Source organism: Rissa tridactyla, chromosome 3 (genome assembly GCF_028500815.1).
Source record: "Rissa tridactyla isolate bRisTri1 chromosome 3, bRisTri1.patW.cur.20221130, whole genome shotgun sequence".
NCBI lineage: Eukaryota > Metazoa > Chordata > Aves > Charadriiformes > Laridae > Rissa > Rissa tridactyla.
This window is the reverse complement of record NC_071468.1, coordinates 41,554,687-41,575,209: the sequence shown is the minus strand read 5'-3', so window position 1 is coordinate 41,575,209 and position 20,523 is coordinate 41,554,687. Positions and strand designations below refer to the sequence as shown.

At 40.4% G+C, this 20,523-nt stretch overlaps 1 protein-coding gene across 1 annotated transcript in view; it reads right to left on the bottom strand.

Moving 5' to 3' along the window:
* PLD5 (phospholipase D family member 5) overlaps positions 1-18,024 on the bottom strand; it is a 181,557-nt gene extending 163,533 nt beyond the window's left edge. The window contains 1 exon segment of the mRNA XM_054197300.1: positions 17,839-18,024. Coding sequence (XP_054053275.1) covers positions 17,839-18,024 — 186 coding nt within the window.
* Positions 18,025-20,523: the final 2,499 nt, after the last annotated feature.

The window sequence follows — 20,523 nt, the reverse complement described above, 5'->3', positions numbered from 1 at the left end:
GTGAGCCCCACACTGGAGAAGGAAACAACGTAACTACCGAAGAATGAGCTTCCTTATGAATAAGTAGTCAAAATTAGTCCACAGCAAAAGCAAATGGATTAATTAGCTGTCATTGATAAAGGGTTACACAGACAGTCATGCAAAAGTCATTCTTGTCTAGAAATCCAGAGCAACAAAAGTCTCACAACTTTTCAGCTAAGTCCTTAGCTAAAGAATACAGAGATTTCATTTTTCCTCTGACTAAGAGTAAAAAAGGGTGCCGTAGTGAAAAAAGTTAAAAACAAAGATCATTAAAAACACATCAAGTCAAGTCAACAAACAACAACAAAAAAGGCAGCTCAGAAACAAGTTTTCCAAGTGGTACATAACTTCTCTTGAGGACTGTGAGAACAAGGTATCTGTCATTGCCTCTAGAAAACAAAAGAAAACAAACCATTTTTATGTTTGAGATACCAAACGATAAGATAAAATGAAAAGGCAAGTGTAAAAACAACACCTCTACTCCCTCAAAACTGAATACATATGGAAAAAGCTGCTGCTTCAGAGCGTTAGTGAACTTTCTGCAGACGACAGTTCACGTAACACCTTCTCCTCCTCTTGAAATTAGTCCATATTGGGTTTTCCACTAGGATGTATACATGGTCATGAATTCAGGATTGAGAAATTGAAAGAACCAGCACTATTTCAAGTGCTCACCGGTCCAATGCTTTTTATCTGCAACTGAAAATCAGATTTATCAGCAAGGAAAGCCTAGTGAAAGTCATTTAAGAATTGAAACTGTTGCTGTTGCTACACCTGGTATTAATACTGCACTCGGAGGCAACACCAGGTCATATAACACTTGTCCCCATTGGACCTGGGTTCCTGTCCCACAACATGCTTCCTGATTATCTGAAATATCCACACCAACTCCAGTTTCCCATATCAAGTGAAACTGTTCATGAAACACCATGGAAAGGAAAGAATTTCATCTGGAAGACAGTGCTGTCACTCAAAAGACAAATGGAGACTAGTCATAACATGCAATGGGTTAGTCACATGGAAAAAATTATGATTGAAGTGACTGCATTGTTCTCCCTATATGCTTCATGTAGTATAACAAGCTTACAGATTATGTGGTAGCCAATAACTAAGAAAAAACATTATTTCATTTCTGTAGTCTTGGTTTAGAATCCTCAGGAAGGTATTACACTTTTAATGCAGTTTTTCTTTGCAAAGAGGTATGAAAGCTGTTTGTATCTTTACATAAATCAATGGCAATTTACCTGACATAAGAGACTGCAGAAAGAAACTAAAACCCCTGCATCTCACAATAAGTATATTTGAACAAATCAGGTGAGACCATTACATATGAAAAATCAACATTAAAAAAAAAAATAAATTGTATTTTACCTCTGTTTTCAGGTGACATCCACACACATATAGGAGTGGGCTTTTTTGGGCTGAAAAAACCTCACCTCAGAAGTATTTCTGCAGGCATCATTTGCAAAGGCTTACGTCAAAAGCGTTAGCTAGCCATCCAGAAATTATTTATGTGCCTTCTCTGCAGATAGCAAACATTTAAAAAAAAAAAAAAAAAACACCAAGCAAGCTGAACTCAGCATTATTTGTGTCTAGTCATATACAGTTAATTGCAAATAAGTAAAAAATTTAAACTATAAAAAATACCAAAGAACTTGTCGGCTGCATTGAGACTTTGATAAAATTAACTCAAGATACTTCCAGCTTTTGGAAAGAAAGAGTGGCTCCTATTCAGTCTAAATACTTCATATTTATACACGAAGTATACCACCACTTTTTGGTGGTCTGTGTAGCTTCCACATTACTATGTAACAGAAGCTAGTTAAATGAGCCAATGACTCCACATGTCCCAGGCAGACAACAGAGTCTGTCATTCAAATATACATTCATTTATTACACTGCAAAGATATTACACTGCAGAGATAAAAATCTCTGCATCATGTATGCTTTTAGAGCCCACTATTTCAAGGAGTCAAGCACAAAAGTTTCTTTTTCTGTTCTCATCTTGTTACAACATTTGGCCAGTTTGTGTGTAGACATTCCTGATGGAGCTTCATTTCAGTCAGAGCCTTCAGGTGAAATCCCTGAGTATACCAAAGTGCGTATACTAGAAGAACAGCCAAAACCAAACAGCAACAAAAAAATCCAAACAAAACCCCCACCTCTCTCTTTTCTAATTACTAACACAAAAATACTAAGCTAATACAGAATCTATAACTCAAACCCACTGCATGGAAAAATATGGAAAATAAATTCTGGCCCTATCATTTTGCAGGGCAGGTCTTTTCCTCTGATGTGGCTATCCATTCCAAAGTCTGAGTTGAACAATCCTCATGTTTTCACCTCCAGAGCCCTAAAAGAGCTTCTTTCTACCATCATCCTACTACAAGCAAGTTCTCTGCACCTTTCAGAAATCTTCAAGCCTATAGTTTCCTTCAAGCTTCCCAGTTCCTCTCCTTCTCTGTTTGTCCCACCTCCACCCTAAAAGCTTCTCCACGCATCATGGCTCATCAGTTGCTCTTAAAAATCACTCATCCCCCCGTTCCTGCAAAGCACAGCAGCCAGGACAAGAGAAGACAAGACAACAACCTTCCTTTCTGCAACCAAGCCTTTTTGGTTTTTTTTTTTAACCAAAAATGGAAAAAACAATGCAATGCATGGTAAACATGCAATAAATACAACTAAACAAACCCATCAGTCACAGTCTCAATCTCAACAGTTAAAAGCATAAACATATATAGACATGTAATTAAAGTTAATTAAGTAGAGCTTAAACAAGCTATGATAAATCCAATGTAACTCACAGAAGAGAGGCCACTACCAGCAGTTATGTTGTTTTCAGATTACATCATGATGATGTCCCTAATTACACAGGCAATTATTATCTAGAATGGTATTTTAGGAAGGTGTTTCCATCCTGGTGGTAATAATCAAACGTCCATCAGTAGCTGGTTCCTCATCAAGCTACTCCACTCGAGTCAGAACTTCCATGCTCAGAGCCTGAAGAAATTAGCCAGATATACTATCAAAAATTAATGATGTCCAGAAATAAACTGAGAACATTTGATGCCGAACAGAATCATAAAGTGAATAAACAGAGCAACAAGTATTTGCAAACGTTCTTATAAAAAAAAAATATGCTAGTCTCCTAAATACTGGAGAAACAAGCAATAAAAAAAAAATAAAAAAATCACAAATAGCCGCTGGGGAGACACTTTTACCAAAAAAAAAAAAAGAACGTCATAGAAAGCAACTGCTCAAATACAGTCAACCAGATTCATCCAAATAGGAGGAGATCTTACAGTCTTTCAAAAATACCATCCTCCCTTATTTAAGCAAGGTATTAAAAAAACCAAAACAACACAAACACAGCCCCTACTACAAAAGAGACATGGACGTGCTGGAATGTGTCCAGAGAAGGGCCACGAGGATGATCAGAGGGCTGGAGCACCTCTCCTATGAAGACAGGTTGCGAGAGTTGGGGTTGTTCAGTCTGGAGAAAAGAAGACTCCGAGGAGACCTTATAGTGGCCTACCAGTATCTTAAGGGGGCCTACAAGAAAGCTGATGGGGGACTTTTTAGGATGTCAGGTAATGGTAGGACTAGAGGGAATGGATCAAAACTAGAGATAGGTCAATTCAGATTGGACATTAGGAAGAAGTTCTTCACCATGAGGGTGGTGAGACACTGGAACAGGTTGCCCAGAGAGGTGGTGGAAGCCCCATCCCTGGAAGTTTTGAAGGCCAGGCTGGACGGGGCTCTGAGCAACCTGATCTAGCGGGAGATGTCCCTGCCCATGGCAGGGGGGTTGGAACTAGATGATCTTTAAGGTCCCTTCCAACCCTAACAATTCTATGATTCTATGAACATACAGTGGTAACCTGAGAGCTAAAACATACACAAGTTTCAAATACTTCATGTACTTCTTATGTACTATGGCCTGTAAATCAGAAAGTATTACATAAACAGTGGTGCTCCTATAATAAACAAGCATTTCTACATCTGCTGCAAATTTCTCCCTAGATCAGAGAAAATCCTATTTACTATCTGCACAAACTACCTTCAAAAGTTGCACTCTCTCAGTTGTCTGAAAAACAAAAATAAGAATGCAATCTCTGGGAAAACAGATTCCATGATACTGAGAAACAGTTTTCACATCCCTTTCAAGGCACAACATCACAGTTGCTTGTATTTCTCCGCACTGAAAACATCCGAGCTCTCATTTAAATACATAGAGAGAAGATTCTGAAAGAACACGCTGTTGGCTGATAAAGTCACACTGGTGGCAAAAACTTTTCCTGTTCTTAGTCTAATCATTGCCTTTTATATTACTAGATCTATAGACTGCACTTGCAAAGCTGTTCCCCAACTCAAACTGTCACACAACTCAGAAACCTTCCATTTTCATTGTAATTTCAAGGTTTTCAAAGGTGCATACTCAGGATTTATAGAATCATAGATTCATAGAACGGTTCAGGTTGTAAGGGACCTTAAAGATCACCTAGTTCCAACCCCCCCTGCCCTGGGCAGGGACACCTCCCACTAGACCAGGTTGCTCAAAGCCCCATCCAGCCTGGCCTTGAACACTTCCAGGGATGGAGCATCCACAACTTCCCTGGGCAACCTGTTCCAGTGCCTCACCACCCTCACAGGAAAGAATTTCTTCCTAATATCTAATCCATATCTACCTTCTTTCACTTTGAAACCAAAATTCAGAAAGTGTTACCCTGACAGTACAAATATTATGTATAAACCTTGTAAGAATTGTATTTTTGTAAATCCTACATGTATTTCACTCACCATATTTTCCCTGAGAGTTCCACATAAGGTGCACTGCAGAAGATGGCATGCAATACCAAAATTGGGCTGTGGATTTGTCAGACAGGTTCATGGGGCATGGCAGCATAGTGGAGACAAGGGAATAAAGAAAAATAATTTTAAAATTAAGTGAAATTTCACTTCATGAAAGAAGCTATGAGATTAAATTAGAGAAAAATTGAAAAAACAAAAGCCTTGGTTTGGATAGGTAAATCACACCTTAGAGAAGAAAAAAGGGAAACAGCTGTGTAATACAGTAGCTTTTAAATATTGGATATGAAGCAACAGTTATCTAAAGCCAAACACTGTGTTTTGAACAGCTCCAGCACAGACAGACCAGGGGAACAAAGTGCACAAACTGAAGAAAAAATATTTTTTTTAATTTCCAGCAGTCTAAGGTTTCAGCTGTCATATGGCTGCAGAAACAAATTGATTTAGGCTGACGTGCATTACGACCATATACCACACAGACAGAGAATACAGCCTGGCACACTCCAGCTTTCCGCAGCAGGAGTTTGATGCAACTAAGCCATGACAACAAAGCTCAGAGAGAACAATACTGCATAAAATAGGATAAAATAACACAGAATGGGTTAGGTGCTATCTGCCTGCCACATGCCCAATAGGGAATTGAAACAAAAGTCTGCAGGGACAACAGCTCACGTTGACAAAGGAAATTGCTTTGTTCAAAAGGGTAACATTTTCCAAAACACTTAAGTGACTTTGTTTCATGCTAGACCCAAAGGAATTGTTGTTATTCAAACAATAAATCATGCTCACTTCTAAGGGCCTGAAACAGCATTTGGTGTATCGATACTTTTTGATGCTCACGGCAACCCAAATAAGCACCAATCAGTCTTCAGCATCACAGATTTAATGTAAGTCATATTCTACAAATAAATCACTCCAAAAATAGTTTCAAATTGCAAATAATTTCAAAATTGTTGGGCTTTCATTCATTGGTGTTCTTTTTCATTTCTTGTTTTTAGCCATTCATTTTCAAGTTGTGTTTCCTCAGAACCATCCCATCAGCTGCATCAAGCAGTGTGGCTATCTAATCTTTATTTATGTAACAGGACTTACTCAAAAGATGCATCTTCTCAGGGATCTAAACATCACAAATCCAATAGAGGCAGCTTGAATATACATCATTCTGTACTGTTTTAAGCAGTAAGCTTTACTTACATACAGGACTGACTGTATGCATGACTCCAAATGATCTTTTATCTAGCAAATAGCAAAAATTGACTCTTCACAAAACGTACTGGTTTTCAATGAAAAGATAGCACAGAGAAATAACACAGTTTAGCAAACACTTCAAACTGTGACTGAAGCCACGTCTAAATGACGTGAAGGATGGGCTCGCCATCCTACCAGAATTTGCATTATGAATCCTGTTGAAAACTTAGGGAAAACACTTTTCCACGAGACATCAAAGACCACAAAGATCAGTAGATAGCAAACATTCAATATTAGAGTTTAAAGGACCAAACACACTGCTGCAGGCCATAAGACAATTCTTTAATAAGCAGAAAGAAGTTATTGAATGTACTGATTTAGGGGAAGAAAGGAAAAAGTGTGATTGTTACCTCAGCCAACCCATTGGATTGAAACCTTTGAACTACTTTATTCCAGAAGGTAACAGTGAACGCACAGCACAAGGTTACAAATGCACATCAACTTCTGTTTATAAAGACGGAAAATCCCCACCCATCATACCGCATAGGCTCTTAGAGCTGTTCAGGTCCTAGAGCAAACTGAGAGAGCTTTAGCCCTAACTTAGTCCATTCCACTCATCTTTCCAGTCTAATTTATGCTGGCTATTTTATCACTATCCATGGAGAGGCTAAACAGGCCAGCTTCTGTCAGCAGCTGCCAAAAAGCCACAGGAAAGATGCTGTTTCAGAATTTCTCTAATCTAATTTCAGAAGTTCTGTAATCACTTGGGTGTTTTCTTAGTGTTCCAGAAACACAAACCTTTCTAGATGCTTATGGGTCCTCCCCAGTAAAGAGCTATGGGGAAACAGCAGAACTTAACAAAAGTCTCCATCTTTATTGTAGCCTCCAGTCACATCCATGCATGTTGTTCTATTTGCTCACTTGATTCATTTTCCACAAGAGGCAACAGGTTTTTGGTTTTGGGGTTGGTTTTTTTTTTTTCCCAATGATTATCATTAAAGTAGGTGCACATTTCCTGTTAAATGAACACAAAACATGAAAACAGATGATGCCTGCTATCATAAAACTGAGATCATATTCTGGTTTAGGTTTGATTATTATTTTTTTCTAGCATAATGGGCATTTTTTTCACCTACACTTTCTAGTGAGGAACAGAAGTATTCTAATTGGGAGCAAAGAAATAATTTCACAGGTAGCTTTGTCTTTCTGAGTTTTCATTAGGTATCTATTCATTAGTCCTGGTAGATAATTGAAGTTTCACATGCACCTGTTTGACTTCCTTCCTTCCGTATTCTTCATTCTGAAACAACTGGCAACCGGATCTATAAAATTTTTTGCATGCTTACATAGACCTTTACAGTCTCTTACATTCCATCTGTTATATTAGGATGCCTTCTGTCCTTTTCATAGCCTGTCAAGGTCATGAGACCCCACCTGTAGTACTACACCCAGCTCTGGGTCCCCCAGCATAAGAAGGACATGGACCTGTTGGAGTGGGTCCAGAAGAGGGCCACAAAGATGATCAGAGGGCTGGAGCACCTCTCCTGTGAAGACAGGCTGAGAGAGTTGGGGTTGTTCAGCCTGGAGAAGACAAGGCTCCGGGGAGACCTTATAACAGCCTTCCAAGGGGGCCTATAGGAAAGATGGGGAGGGACTCTTTATCAAGGACTGTAGCGATAGGATGAGGGGTAACGGTTTTAAACTGAAAGAGGGTAGGTTTAGGTCAGTTAATAGGAAGAAATTTTTTGCCCTGAGGGTGGTGAGACACTGGGGCAGGTTGCCCAGAGAAGCTGTGGATGCCCCGTCCCTGGAGGTGTTCAAGGCCAGGCTGGATGGGGCTTTGAGCAGCCTGGTCTAGTGGGAGGTGTCCCTGCCCAGGGCAGGGGGGTTGGAACTAGATGATCTTTAAGGTCCCTTCCAACACGAACCATTCTATGATTTATGACTTTACCCTATGCTAACTGCAAAGTGTTCTCAAATAATGTATCCAGCAACTAGCCTGACAATCCAGAGACTTAAAGCTCAAGAAAAGGTGAGGATTCTGAGACAGATATTTCCTCTAACTGCTTAGCATGATATATTGAACTTGCTTTTTGCCGCAAACCCGTGACAGCTGAGCTGATCCAGTTTTCTCTCAAGGAGCTCATATCCATAGTGGTGAGGTCAATGGAGACTTTACCATGACTTTGGAACAAGATCAAAAAAAAGTGATCAAACTGCACTTTCACCTTTATCACCATTCCCATCAATAAGTAAGTAGCCTCAGTTGAGGTAATGCCTGAGGTTTGTTCAGTACACATAATGCATATTCCCTCATCAAAAAACTCATGCCTAGAAAGGATCAATCATGGAACTTAATGGGCAGCAACACAATTTCTGTAACACGAAACGCACTAGTGAGACACGACATGTTTACTGCAGCTGGAAGTGCTACAGACATTACTAACTTTCACTCATTCACATGTTTCAAAACAAATACACATCTGCTCATTATGACAGGCTTTTTACAGTATATTCTAGCTTTTAGAGAATCAAGTTAGAGTGTAACTTCAAGAAAATATGCCTTTAGTGCAGTAACAATAGGATCATGAAAGTTATAGTGGTCACAACCACTATCTCAGCACTGCTCCACATTTGATTCTGCTCCAAACACTTTAAAATGCCTTGGGGAAATCCAGCCTATTTAATGTACCAGAATGGCAGGAATTATCTAAATCACTATTTGTTTTATTAGCAGCAATTTTCAAATGCATTTACTTTTTTATTCCATTAAACATTTCATTACAACTGTAAATAGTGAAATACAAATAGCAACAAAAATTAGACTATAATTAGTATTTACAAGCTGCAATAACTATATAACTTATAAAACAAGCTGATGACTATGTTGACATCACGCAGTCAGAAATAGAACTAAGTTTTTTTAAATTCTTGATTTTAATAAGAAAAATTAATAAAATGCACAACAGTATTCACTTACAATTACTGCACATAGAGAAGAGGGCTTACAGGTTGTGCAAAGTAGAAAAAATAGGTGAACTTGTCTCTGTCTTCAAGAGAGCAAGACAATGAAGTATTGCTAAAAATACCACTCATATTTCTCTGTCCAGGGCTAGATATTATCTACACAGTTAAACTACACAGTGCATTGATCAAAACAAAAGAAGCCAAATCCCTATAAAAATACTCAAATCCTATGTTATATTTGGAAAACCATTATAAAAGTAAAAGAATTCTGAGAAACAAACCTCAAAAAAAAAAAAAAATCAGACTAGGTCTTGATGGATAAACATCCAGAACGAACTAGGAATAAGTCTGTGATCTAATAAAAATTAATTTCCGATAAAATTAATTCACTTCACTGGCACCAATGCGTCATTCTCATCCTCCTCCTGAACTTCCAAGGTTCTCCTAACTCCCCTCACATATTTCTTTACTCTTAGCTGAGCAGCCCTTCTGCCCATTAAAGCACAGTAGATAGATCACAAGAAGCCCGGTATTTAAGTCACTTTGAGGGAACATTAGACTAACTTGCTTCCTTTATAACGCTAAAGACCAGTGAATACGGAAGCACCTCATTTCTCAATAAATGGCTCAACTGCATCCTCACCAGATAAGATAACTCTTCGGTATGCATTCACTTAATTGTTCCCCCATTCTGGAAACCTCAGCATACAGGTCATAAGCAAGCATCAGCACAGGTCCCCAGTTTGGCTGATTAGGGGATATGGATCCCAGCAGTTACCATTGCCTAATCTAGATATACCCCCAAATAAACCACTCCAGTTCCCAAGAACTGTGAAGGACAGATTGCAAGCAACTTGATTGCGCACTCAGACTACACAATGTTACAGACACTAGAGGAGTGTCACTGCACTGTGAAATTAGTATCATACTTTTTCACTCTAACAGTTGGCATCCAAATCGCATTTTAAGAAACCTCTTTTCAGATTTTGAAACATGATAGAGGGAATATTCAGTTTAAGAGGATATATGGACCTTCCAAGACATTAGCAGTGCACCTGGTGTTTTTTTCCTATCAGTAGTGAAACTAAATAAAAGGCTTGGGAATCAGACCTTAAATAATGTTATAGAGCAAGGCAAGAGGTAGGCAGTCAAAAGTATGTCCCTCAGAAAAGGGCTTCACCAGGGGAGACAGATCTAGGGAGTCAATTGCCAGCACAGGACTTTCTTTTTTAGGAATGATTAAGAGTATATGGCTTCCCATCCTGAACGACAATGAAGTGGGGTTTATTAATCATTCGCATGAGTTGGTCTGTTGTTTCCATCTTTGGATAGTCTGGTAAAGAAACGTTCACTGCAGTATTTTAGCATTCCTTGTTCTGGAATGGAAGAAGGCCTAAACTAAACATACCTTAAGCCACAGAGGCTAGCTTCTTTGGACATTCTTTACAGACAGAGAAGTAATTGCGTTTGTAAGGAGATATTCATTAAGGATAATTTTCCTAGTGTTTTAAGTACTCCTGTGATCTTTAAAACTGTTACTGTCAGCGTTCTGCTACAAGACCAAATCACTTCAGAGTATTCATTTTTGTAACAGACGAGGAGATTAAGTTGCAAGTTTAAGAAGCTGCTATTTCAAAACCCTTAAACAAGGATGGTCAACATTGATAGAAAGAAGGCATGACAGCAAGAAAAAACTAATTTGGATTTTCCTTAATGCTGGTAGCATTAGGAAAGGCATAACAGTGAAAACCACTTTTCCCATATTTTCACTGAAGCTAGCATCTGGAACAAACATAGCCTAAGATTTAGGTGTTTTTGTTCAGAAACTAGAAAACTTCATTTCTAAAAAGTCTTGAATGGGTTGAATTAAATTTATACATGCACATATAAGTCAATTTTAAGTGCAATTCTGAAACTTCACGTTGTTTTGTTTTCTCATGCAACAATATGAAGCCAGACACTATAAATTAAGTCTGTTACAGTGACTATGCCTCTCAAATGTTTTAATTCTAGCTTCAGAGATTTGGATTTTCAAAGTGACCAATGTTGAAATCACCAGAACTGATGCACTAGATTAATGCAATGTTGAAAGTTTTTCTCATCTGTCACAGAAAGAAGAGTAGCTTCTAAGACTAGTCTATTTGGTTTACACGGCTAGGGTTTTGGGGAAGGCGGTAGCCATAAACGTGGCCTCTGTGAGACCAGGGGCTGCCCCCATGTTGGACACAGCAATTCCCAGCTAGCTCCACTGCTTGACAAAGCTGGGCCCATCAACAACACTGGTGTTGCCTCTGTTGATAACATATATAAGAAACGGTAGAAAATGCTGCACAGCAGCTATGCGAGATGAGCAAGAAAAATATGAGATAAACAGCCCTGAAGACACCAAGGTCAGTGAAGAAGGGGAAGGAAGTGTTCCAGGTGCCAGAGCAGAGATTTCCCCTGCCACCCACAAAGACCATGATGAAGTAGGCTGTTCCCCTGCAGCCCATGAAGGACCACACCAGAGCACGTGAATGTGCCCTGAAGGAAGTTGCAGCCTGTGGAAAGCTCACGCAGGAGCAGGCTCTGGCAGGAGCTGCAGCTTGTGGAAAGGAGCCTGCACAGGAGCGGATTTTCTGGTAGGAACTGCAGCCTGTGTGGGAGCCATGCTAAGGCAGTCAATTCTTGAAGGACTGTACCCCATATGAAAGGAAGTTTTCTTGAAGAGCTGCAGCCTGTATGGAGGACCCACATTGGACCAGTTTGACAAGGACTGTATCCCATGGGAGGGACCTCACACCACAGCAGGGAAACAGTGTGAGGAGGAAGGAGTGGCAGAAACAAAGTGTTATGAACTGACTGCAATCTCCCATTTCCCAATACCCTGTGCCACTCAGGGGACTGGGGGAAAGGAGGCAGAAAAGTCAGGAATGAAGGACTGAAGTTAAGCCTCGAAAGAAGGGAGGAAAGTGGTTTTAGTTTTGTCCTTGTTTCTCACTATCCTACCATATTTTTAATTGGCAATAAATGGAATTAATTTTCCCCAAGTTGAGTCTGTTTTGCTTGTGACCATAATTGGCAAGTGATCTCCTTGTCTTTATCTCAAGATACAAGATGTTTATCTCATTTTCTCCCCCTGTCCTGTTGAGGAGGGGGAGAGAGAGCGAGTGGTGCAGTGGGCAGCTGGTAGACAACCCAGGTCAACCCACCACAACTAGAAAGAGAAAAAGGAACCATTAGGTATCATGTTTTCACTGCTTTGTAATACAAAATTACTTTTATGTGTGGTAACTACTGAAATAAGTTATTCTTTCCCCTCCAAATTTCAATAGGGATTTCAGACTCCCCATACTATTTTTGAAAGAAACTGTTTTAAATTTTCTGCCCTAAAACGTTTTTCAGTACTTTCCCAACACTGTTCAATTATTTTGGTCCCCTTTTTCCACTTCTCGGAACATTTATTTTCTCTAATTATGTTTGACTACCAAACATAACTGGAGAAAGACACCTTCAAGGAAAGCAGCATTTCAACAGAAGAATAGCTCCACACAGTCTGTCAGCAGTGAAGCGAACTGCATGCTACAACTTCAGCAAGAACCTCAACACATGCTAGTACCACTGTCACAGGCAGGCAATTCCAAACGTCTGTCTTCTGTTGAGAAAAAGCCGAAGTCCCGCTACTTAATGGAGTTTGTTCCCTTGATTCTAATGATGAAATCTAAATACAGATATCTATCTCCAGGACGAGATAGACATTTGGAATTATAATTTGCAACCATGCCATCAGAAAGCTCCAAATGCTGGAAACCAACCTTTAGAACCCTCCGAGTTGTCGCAACTTATATACCTTTGTACATGGTGCACTCCACTCTTCTTCGTATCCAACGTTATTTCAAATGACAAATTATTTATACCTGCTTAATGCAAAGACTCTGACAATTCATTTAACTCAAAAAAGCCATGTGTTTGCATTTACTGCAAGACGGGGGCTGCTTTGGGAACATGTGTAATGATTTTTTGAATTCTGCTTTAGATCCTTTTATTAGTCTCCCACACATTAAAAGTTGTTGGCTCTGTCCAGCAACTGATTTGGCTTGTCCAAGTTCTACTCCTGTTACTTCCTTTACATCAAGCTATGTTCACCTTCTTTGTTTATGTGTTACAGGTTATAGCTATGCATATTGTGTCTTCCGCCATCCTTAGGATGTTAAATTCTGAAGCCTATAAATCTGCCCTCTGACTTTTAACACTTGTGCTAATTTACATGCAAGAGCAGAAATGCAATTTTAAACTCCAACAATGTTTTTGTTAAGAATTGCCTGTATTAAAAGAAAAAAGGGAGAGAGAGTAAAAAAAAGGCTACCTAAGAGAATTACTAGATTTGAATAATAAAAATTAACTGGCAGAATTGGATTTGGGATTTCGACTTTTATAAAGATGTTATCACAGGTGAATTAAAGTTATATTTTATTTCTGATTTGGTCATGAGGCTCTGAGAAGTGCCACAGCCATGCTTGTCGGGCAGCATTGTAAATTGCCTTAGGCCTAATATTTGCATGTTAGATATCTGCCTCTGTTGCCACGCGACACTGCCCTCCCTCTGCCTCACAGCCTCTTTTCTCTCTGGGTAGCAATGCTGCCAAAGGGACAGCGGCATGCTGATCAACTGCGTAACATCAACTGGTCAAGTCAACTCTCCTAACAGTGAGAGTGCTTAGAATCTGAAAATCCCAACATTGCCTTTGCTACTGATCAGAACTTCAGTAAAAACAAGCAGTGATGCAAGAATTATGGATAATTTCTCCTAATTACAATAATACTAAAGGTAACAGACTGAGGATCTCCGGGAAATAAAACTGTTCTGCTACCAGGTCTCCCAAAAAGTTACAGTCTGGAAGAAGAATATTAATTATATTAAAATATTGTAAAAATTATCAAATTTAAAAGTTATTAGAGAAAGAATACTGCTACATCTTTGAGAAGGAATACCTGTATTGTCACAAAAAAGAATATATGCTTGAACCATTATCTATCGTAGCTTAAAAAGAAATTTGTTCTGCTTTTGTGTTAAGTTTTGGTTATTTAAAATTAAGTTCTCTAGAATTCTTTGCTAAGGTACTAGGAAAGCAGCTATACAGTACTTGTCATTATTGAAGGATACACAGACATGATGGAGAGCCACTGTTAATTAAAACAGACATAGGTAACTACCACCAGCTAAAGGCTACCAGGTTAGCTACTCTTTCTCCCCACCCCTACCCTCCTCCTCCTTTTTCTCTTAGCCAATTCACATTTCATTAAAAAAGGTAACACCAGGCAAAGACAAACAAACAAAAAACCACTATGCAAAGGAGACTTTAAGAATATTTCACACAACAGTTTTTACTCCAGTACCAAGCAAACACAAAAAAGTACAAGGAACCAGCTGAAGCAGATACATAGAATCTGAACAATCTCAACTCTGCAGGAATTTCAGCCAAAGGTCTGCAACATCACTGTGGTCACGTCTGCAACGTCAGACTTCCTCACACCTCCAGTAAGTTTCTCCATTAAAAGCATGGCTCTGACAGATTAGCTATAGCACACGTACACTGAGGCCTCACTTCACCAAAAACTCCTCACTGGCCTCTCTTTAAACATGTTACAGCAGAGACATTTAACCTTAAATACAGCATATGAGTTCACAAAAGAAAACAGGGGTGAATTGCGTTCAGATCTTGTATGGTACAAATCGCATCACTGCCACTTGGAAAAAGATAACCCACATAAACAACTAGTCCATGAGGAGACACTATATTAAGATCCATTTGAAGAACAATCAATTAGCAAGACGCCAGCAATACATTCCAGGTTTTGATTTCCTCTATGGTGAAGTCATATGGTCAATAATTAAGTATTGAACAATTTAAAAGAAACTGTATCATGTTTGTGCATCTGAACTTGTTCTGTACTTCTAGAAGAGGTGTGGCAACAGTTGAATTTTGAAACTCTTCACTAGTCTTCAAATTGAGATCCATTTAAAAAAAAACAAACCAAACACAACAAAAACCAAAACCAAACACCACAACACCAAAACCCACAACTTTGTTACAGTTTTGAAATCTAGAAACAAACTCTTTGTGTATTTGATTTTTTTTCCTAGAAACAATTTGATAAAAATTTACTTCAGAAGATGTTCTTTAGTCCCTCAAACTATATATGGATTCATAAGAAGTGTCACACATTACGAAGTCATGCTACTCACTTTAACAAAAGTCAGTATAATATATCTACTGTGGTCTACAAGGATTTACTGGAAGCAGCATACAAAATATACTGGCCCAATTTTATCTCTATTAGAACTACACTGAAATCAATTTAAGAAATAATTTCAATGAAACAAAATCCAACCCCCTCCACAAGGCCTAAAGAGTACATATAAAAATTGACTTACATTCACTATATACCCTTCTTCTACCTGTATCTGTCATTATTTAGCATCAAATTTATGACAACATACTTTCAAAATCAGTGCCTCCATAAACGCTCACTTCTCATTTTTATTTTCTGTGTAGGTATCAAGTAACACGATTATCTCAGAGAGAGTTGCAATGAAATGTTATTCATGTCCTGCATCCACCTCATGAAGTTTGTATATCTTCATTATCCAATATTGGCCATAAGCTATCATATGTCAATATCTACAGTATTCAAATGATGCATCTCAAATTAATTGGTTCGTCTTTTGGAGTGGAAGAGCGGAGTATAGGAAATAATTTCTTTGGCAAGAAAACACTCAAAACCCTCAAAGATTTATCTGAAAATAGAAAACAACCACCTTACTCCAAAACTCTATAATAGAGTCTAGAAATTAATACATATTGTATTTACATTCATTAAGGGGAGCTATGCAATGCCCTGTCTGTTACAACACTCATGAGTAATGCAATTACCTTAAATCATAAAAACTAAGTATTTTCAAATACATACTGCTGGCATATCTAATGTACTGCAGCATATTCACAATAAATATCAATGAAATAAATACTTCATGGCAAGCAAGAAATATCAATGTTCCAATTTTTTTCTTTACATTGTTCAAATAGGCTCTGGGAATAAAAATAACTGGATCAAATGAGAGGGAAACCCCCAGAATAACAGGCATTCATACCAAACTGATTAAAGAAAAAGCTTTTCACACCAGTGCTGCAGGGTTATTGAAGATTACTATTGTGACAAAATACTGGCTTCATCCAAAGAAAAAAACCAAATCCAACCAACCCACACACAAAATAAAGGGTTTGCACTCGCGATCTTCAAACAAGTTAATGCCTATTGTCCTTGGCCATGCTAATATTGTGGCATGGTTTAAAATACAGATATCTGAACATGCTAATATTCAGCTACCAGAACAGTACTTAGCTAGCAAACTGTTAATAGTTATTAACCCCCAACTAATAATCATTCAACAACACATATCAACATGTAAGCACATATCGCAAAAACCTGTTACAAAAGCCAGAGCTCAGATTTCTGTGCTTTCCATGTTTTAGCTGTACTGAGACAAGGCATTGACCGTTCTTCTTGATTCACAATGGGAGAATACTCTGCTTACAAGCTTACTACTGTGAAGCCTTGTTGGTAGTGTGGAGAATCACAAAAACATGTGTAAGAAGGCAGATAGAATTCAACACTTTTCTCAACATTTGAAATGTGATATTTCCAACAGTTCATCAGTTCTTGTCATTTCCCCGGAAGTGTAAACAACTCAAGTTTAAGATTTCACTAACAGGGATAACATTCTCTGCAGGTTAGTGGGAAGGGAGGGTAATACTCCATGAAATAGTTGTTAGAGGAGCTTTTTTCAGGTTTCATCTTTAAAGGACTCTACTATGCCATCTAGGATTTTCAAGAAATAAAGGTAATTTACCCTTGTAATGGGACCATTGCTATACAAAGAGACTTCAGGTGGTGGTACCACAATAAATATTTTCATGTGCATCTTGAAGTCAATGTGACTGTGATTGCAAATTACTCACTAACATAAAGAATGGCAGACTGTTGCGTTATGCAAACCCATCCACATTTTTTTGCATCCCTGTAAATGCAGCTACTTTCCTGTTCTGATTGTACTGTACATTGTAACAATGGGTTTCACCTAATAAGCTATTCAGAAAACACACAGTATGCAGGTCATCTTAACCCATTTCCTTGCTGTTATAGAAGTAACATGAAAAATGCTTTCAAACATCATCTGAGACAGGAATACTTAGAAGCACCTTAAATTCTCATTAAATATTCACTAGAGCTATCCACAGTATCAGTTCCTTTGTGGTCCCAAACACACTTAGTTAAGTCATATACTAGTGCTGCAGAAATAGACATCTTGAAGGAAATCTCCTCGACCTTACATAGATTGAATATTTCCAAAGTCCTGTGCATAAAGAAGAAGAAAAAGAAGGGGGGAAGAAATCACAGCTAGAATTAAAAAAAAACTATTTTCTTTTAGCAATTGTAGAACTACACTATAATCACCATGAGATAAATGCTCTAACCTCCACCTGCACCATCCCAATCTTTCTCCTCCCACATCAGTGCTGAATTTGCGGGAATAGAAGAATGAATAAGCCAAGAACATCAAAAAATATTTCCAGAGAGGAAGAGACTTGCATGTGGTTTGGGAACAGTACTGACATTGTATTTACCTCAGATTTTACCAGTCTGGGACCTCTAAGCAGCTCCTTTCTCTACTATTTGGGAAATGCCATGCCCAACCACTGGAGCAACACTTTTCTTCTGGGGTCCAAGCCAGTAGAGAGGTAGCCTAACAGAGTACCTAGACAGAGGTCTAGAAAGAAAAAGAAAAAGGGGGGGAAATAGAAGCTGGCTTACGTGCTCCAGTTTGTCTTTCCTCCTCAGCCAGACACTGGCACTGTAGTCCTGCTGCTTCACAGTGCTGTAGAAGTTCGCACCTACTCTGGTGAGGCTTGGGGAAGGCTCCCTGGGTCTGCTCTTCAGCCTCATCTGCTCGAAGCCCTCATGGGGGGATGAGGAGAGCCAGTCATGCCTGACTTCCATCTTGACATGACAAGGCAAAGTCCAAGGAAAAAAATCAGAAGAAATCAAGAAATTAAGAGGCACTAGACGAAGAGGGTCCAAAAAAGAAGAGGATTGGGGAAGAAGAAAGAGAAGGAAAGCAAAAACACCCCCCCAAAAAAAAAGAAAATGGGGAAGAGAGGGGGAGAAAAGGAGAGATAACAAGGTAGGAGGGGTGGAGGGAGAAGGAAAGGTTGCAGGTACGAGAGAGGAGCGGACTGAGAGAGATGAAACGGCACTCGGGAAAGAAGATGCTCCAAGATGCCGCTGCTTGTTGCCCTCGCCGCCAGCAAGCTGCAGTCCAGGACCGGGGCAGCGGGAAGCGGCTGCTGGCGGCTGTGCCCGGGACGGAGACGAGGGGAGGCGCGGCCCCGCGCAGACAGAGGCCGGGCGGGGCTGCTGCCTCCAGCCCGCCTGCAGGTTGGCGCAGTGGAGGGGCCGCCGCCCGCCCGGGGATGGAGCCAGCTCCTCCCCCGCCTCCCCCTACCCGGCAGCCACCTTCGGGGAAGCTGAAAGCAGCACGCGAGAGCCCCGCTTTCGCCTCTAGGAAAGCGGCTACCGCCTCCTCCTGCCTCCCCTCCTTCTGGGGGCGGGGGTAGGAGGCTGCCCTCGCCCGCGGGGAAGTTCATTCCTTCCCTCTCCCCCCGTCCCGGCGGGCACGGACGCGCTCCCCCGGACCCCGCTGCGGGGTTCGGCGGCCGGCTGCCACTCCCTCTCCTGGCAGCCTTTGTCCGACCTGCTCAGCCCGCGGCTCCTGGGGCGCCGCCTCCCCGCCCTGCCCAGCACAGCCCGGGGCGGGGTGCGCCCCTCGCCGCCGCCGGGGCCCCGCCGCGCTGTGAGGGGCTGCGGGTGTTGGGGACACCGCCCCGGCCTCCCTCCGCAGCACCGCTCCGTCCCCGCGTCGTCTCCCTCCCTGGGCAGGGGCTGGCTCCCGGCGCTCTGAAGCGTAACCTGGCCGAGCTGCCGGTCCTTTCCCCGGGGCAGGCAGGAGCGCACCTCACCTGTCCGAGAGGCGAAAGCCTCGGCACGGCCCGCCGGAGCCGGGCACAGAGCGGGCAGGAGCCCCGGGCCCGGCTGCGCCTCCAGGTCCTGCCTGGAAGCCCGCACCCCCGCAGCATCTCAGACAGCGCCAGACGTCAGACATCAAATCGCTTGCATGGTCCCGGCTAGACAATATCGCTGGAATGCCCACACCCCTAGATACCTGACACCCTAGTACTTGCCTCATAAAATAAAAGACCTTTTGGGGTGGCTTCTACAGTCCACTGCCATCTCTTTATTAGAAGTTGGTATGTGTTGCTATTTAGCTCAAACTTGCTTCAGCAGAAAAAAGGATTTTCCTTTTTCGCACTATGAAAAGCCACCTCGCTAATTGCCCACACACTATGCAAAGCTATATTAGGCACAGACAAGAAAACTTTCTCACATAGCACCAAAAAATAATTATTGGAGCTCAGAGAGCATTTCAGTTTCTGATGAATATTTGCTGGCAAACAATTTGCAGTTTGCCAGAGAACTAAACTGATGTAGCTATTTGGATAAAGTGATATTGAACCAAAAGTCTACACTTGAATCCAGTTAACTGGAAATAGCCTTTCAATGGTAAAATAGTTCATTCAAAGCAGTTGGTGAGAACACTGTAGAAAAGCTCTCCGCTGACCACTTGATCTAAACTCTACTTCCATCTGATCAAAAGGTAGATTTAAAATATCCTTATGATTGGGCTTGAGGTGCGTTACTATGAAATATCATTCAGAAGCCAGACAGATAATGAAGTTTTTCCTTTCGATGTTCTAAGGATAAAGGGAAAGCTCACATCACACCTCATAATTGAGGATTATTATTAATAGGTAATATTAGTATTTTCATGAAGTGCTGGAAAAATAAACTGAACAGTAGCAGGGGTTTGGTAGGAACATGAAATACAACATTTTCCTCTAAAACCAAAAAGGCAATTTCTTAATACTTACCTAAATACTACCAAAAAAAAGTGTAACAAAATAGCAACAACCAGAGCCATCAAGGTTATATGCAAATAATTTTTACTCACCAGTATAAGGGACTTGCAGCTTTCTTTCTAATAACTTTCTCTCTAAGTTTTTCAGGTAGTAGAGTAAATCCATCCATTTCCAAGATTGTCGATGCATTCTCATAACACCGGAAGCAAAAAGTAGGACCACGTGACTCTGCTACATGCAGGACACACCTGAAGGCACTGAGATTTAATATATGGCAATCACAGCTGCAGTAGTTTTAAGCTCCCACAGAATAACTTGACTAAAAGCATGCTGAACTGAACTTTATCTGCAGATGCTCATTTAGGAGTTGTATATTCTCATAGATACACCTACTACCAAAGGACTGAAATCTATTCAGTCAGAAAAGAAAGAGCCTCTGAGTTTCTTCAAATATACCATCAGGCTGATGTTCTTAGAAAAAGTTTGCATGGGCTGTAGCTAAGGACAGCCTGCTTTATGCTGG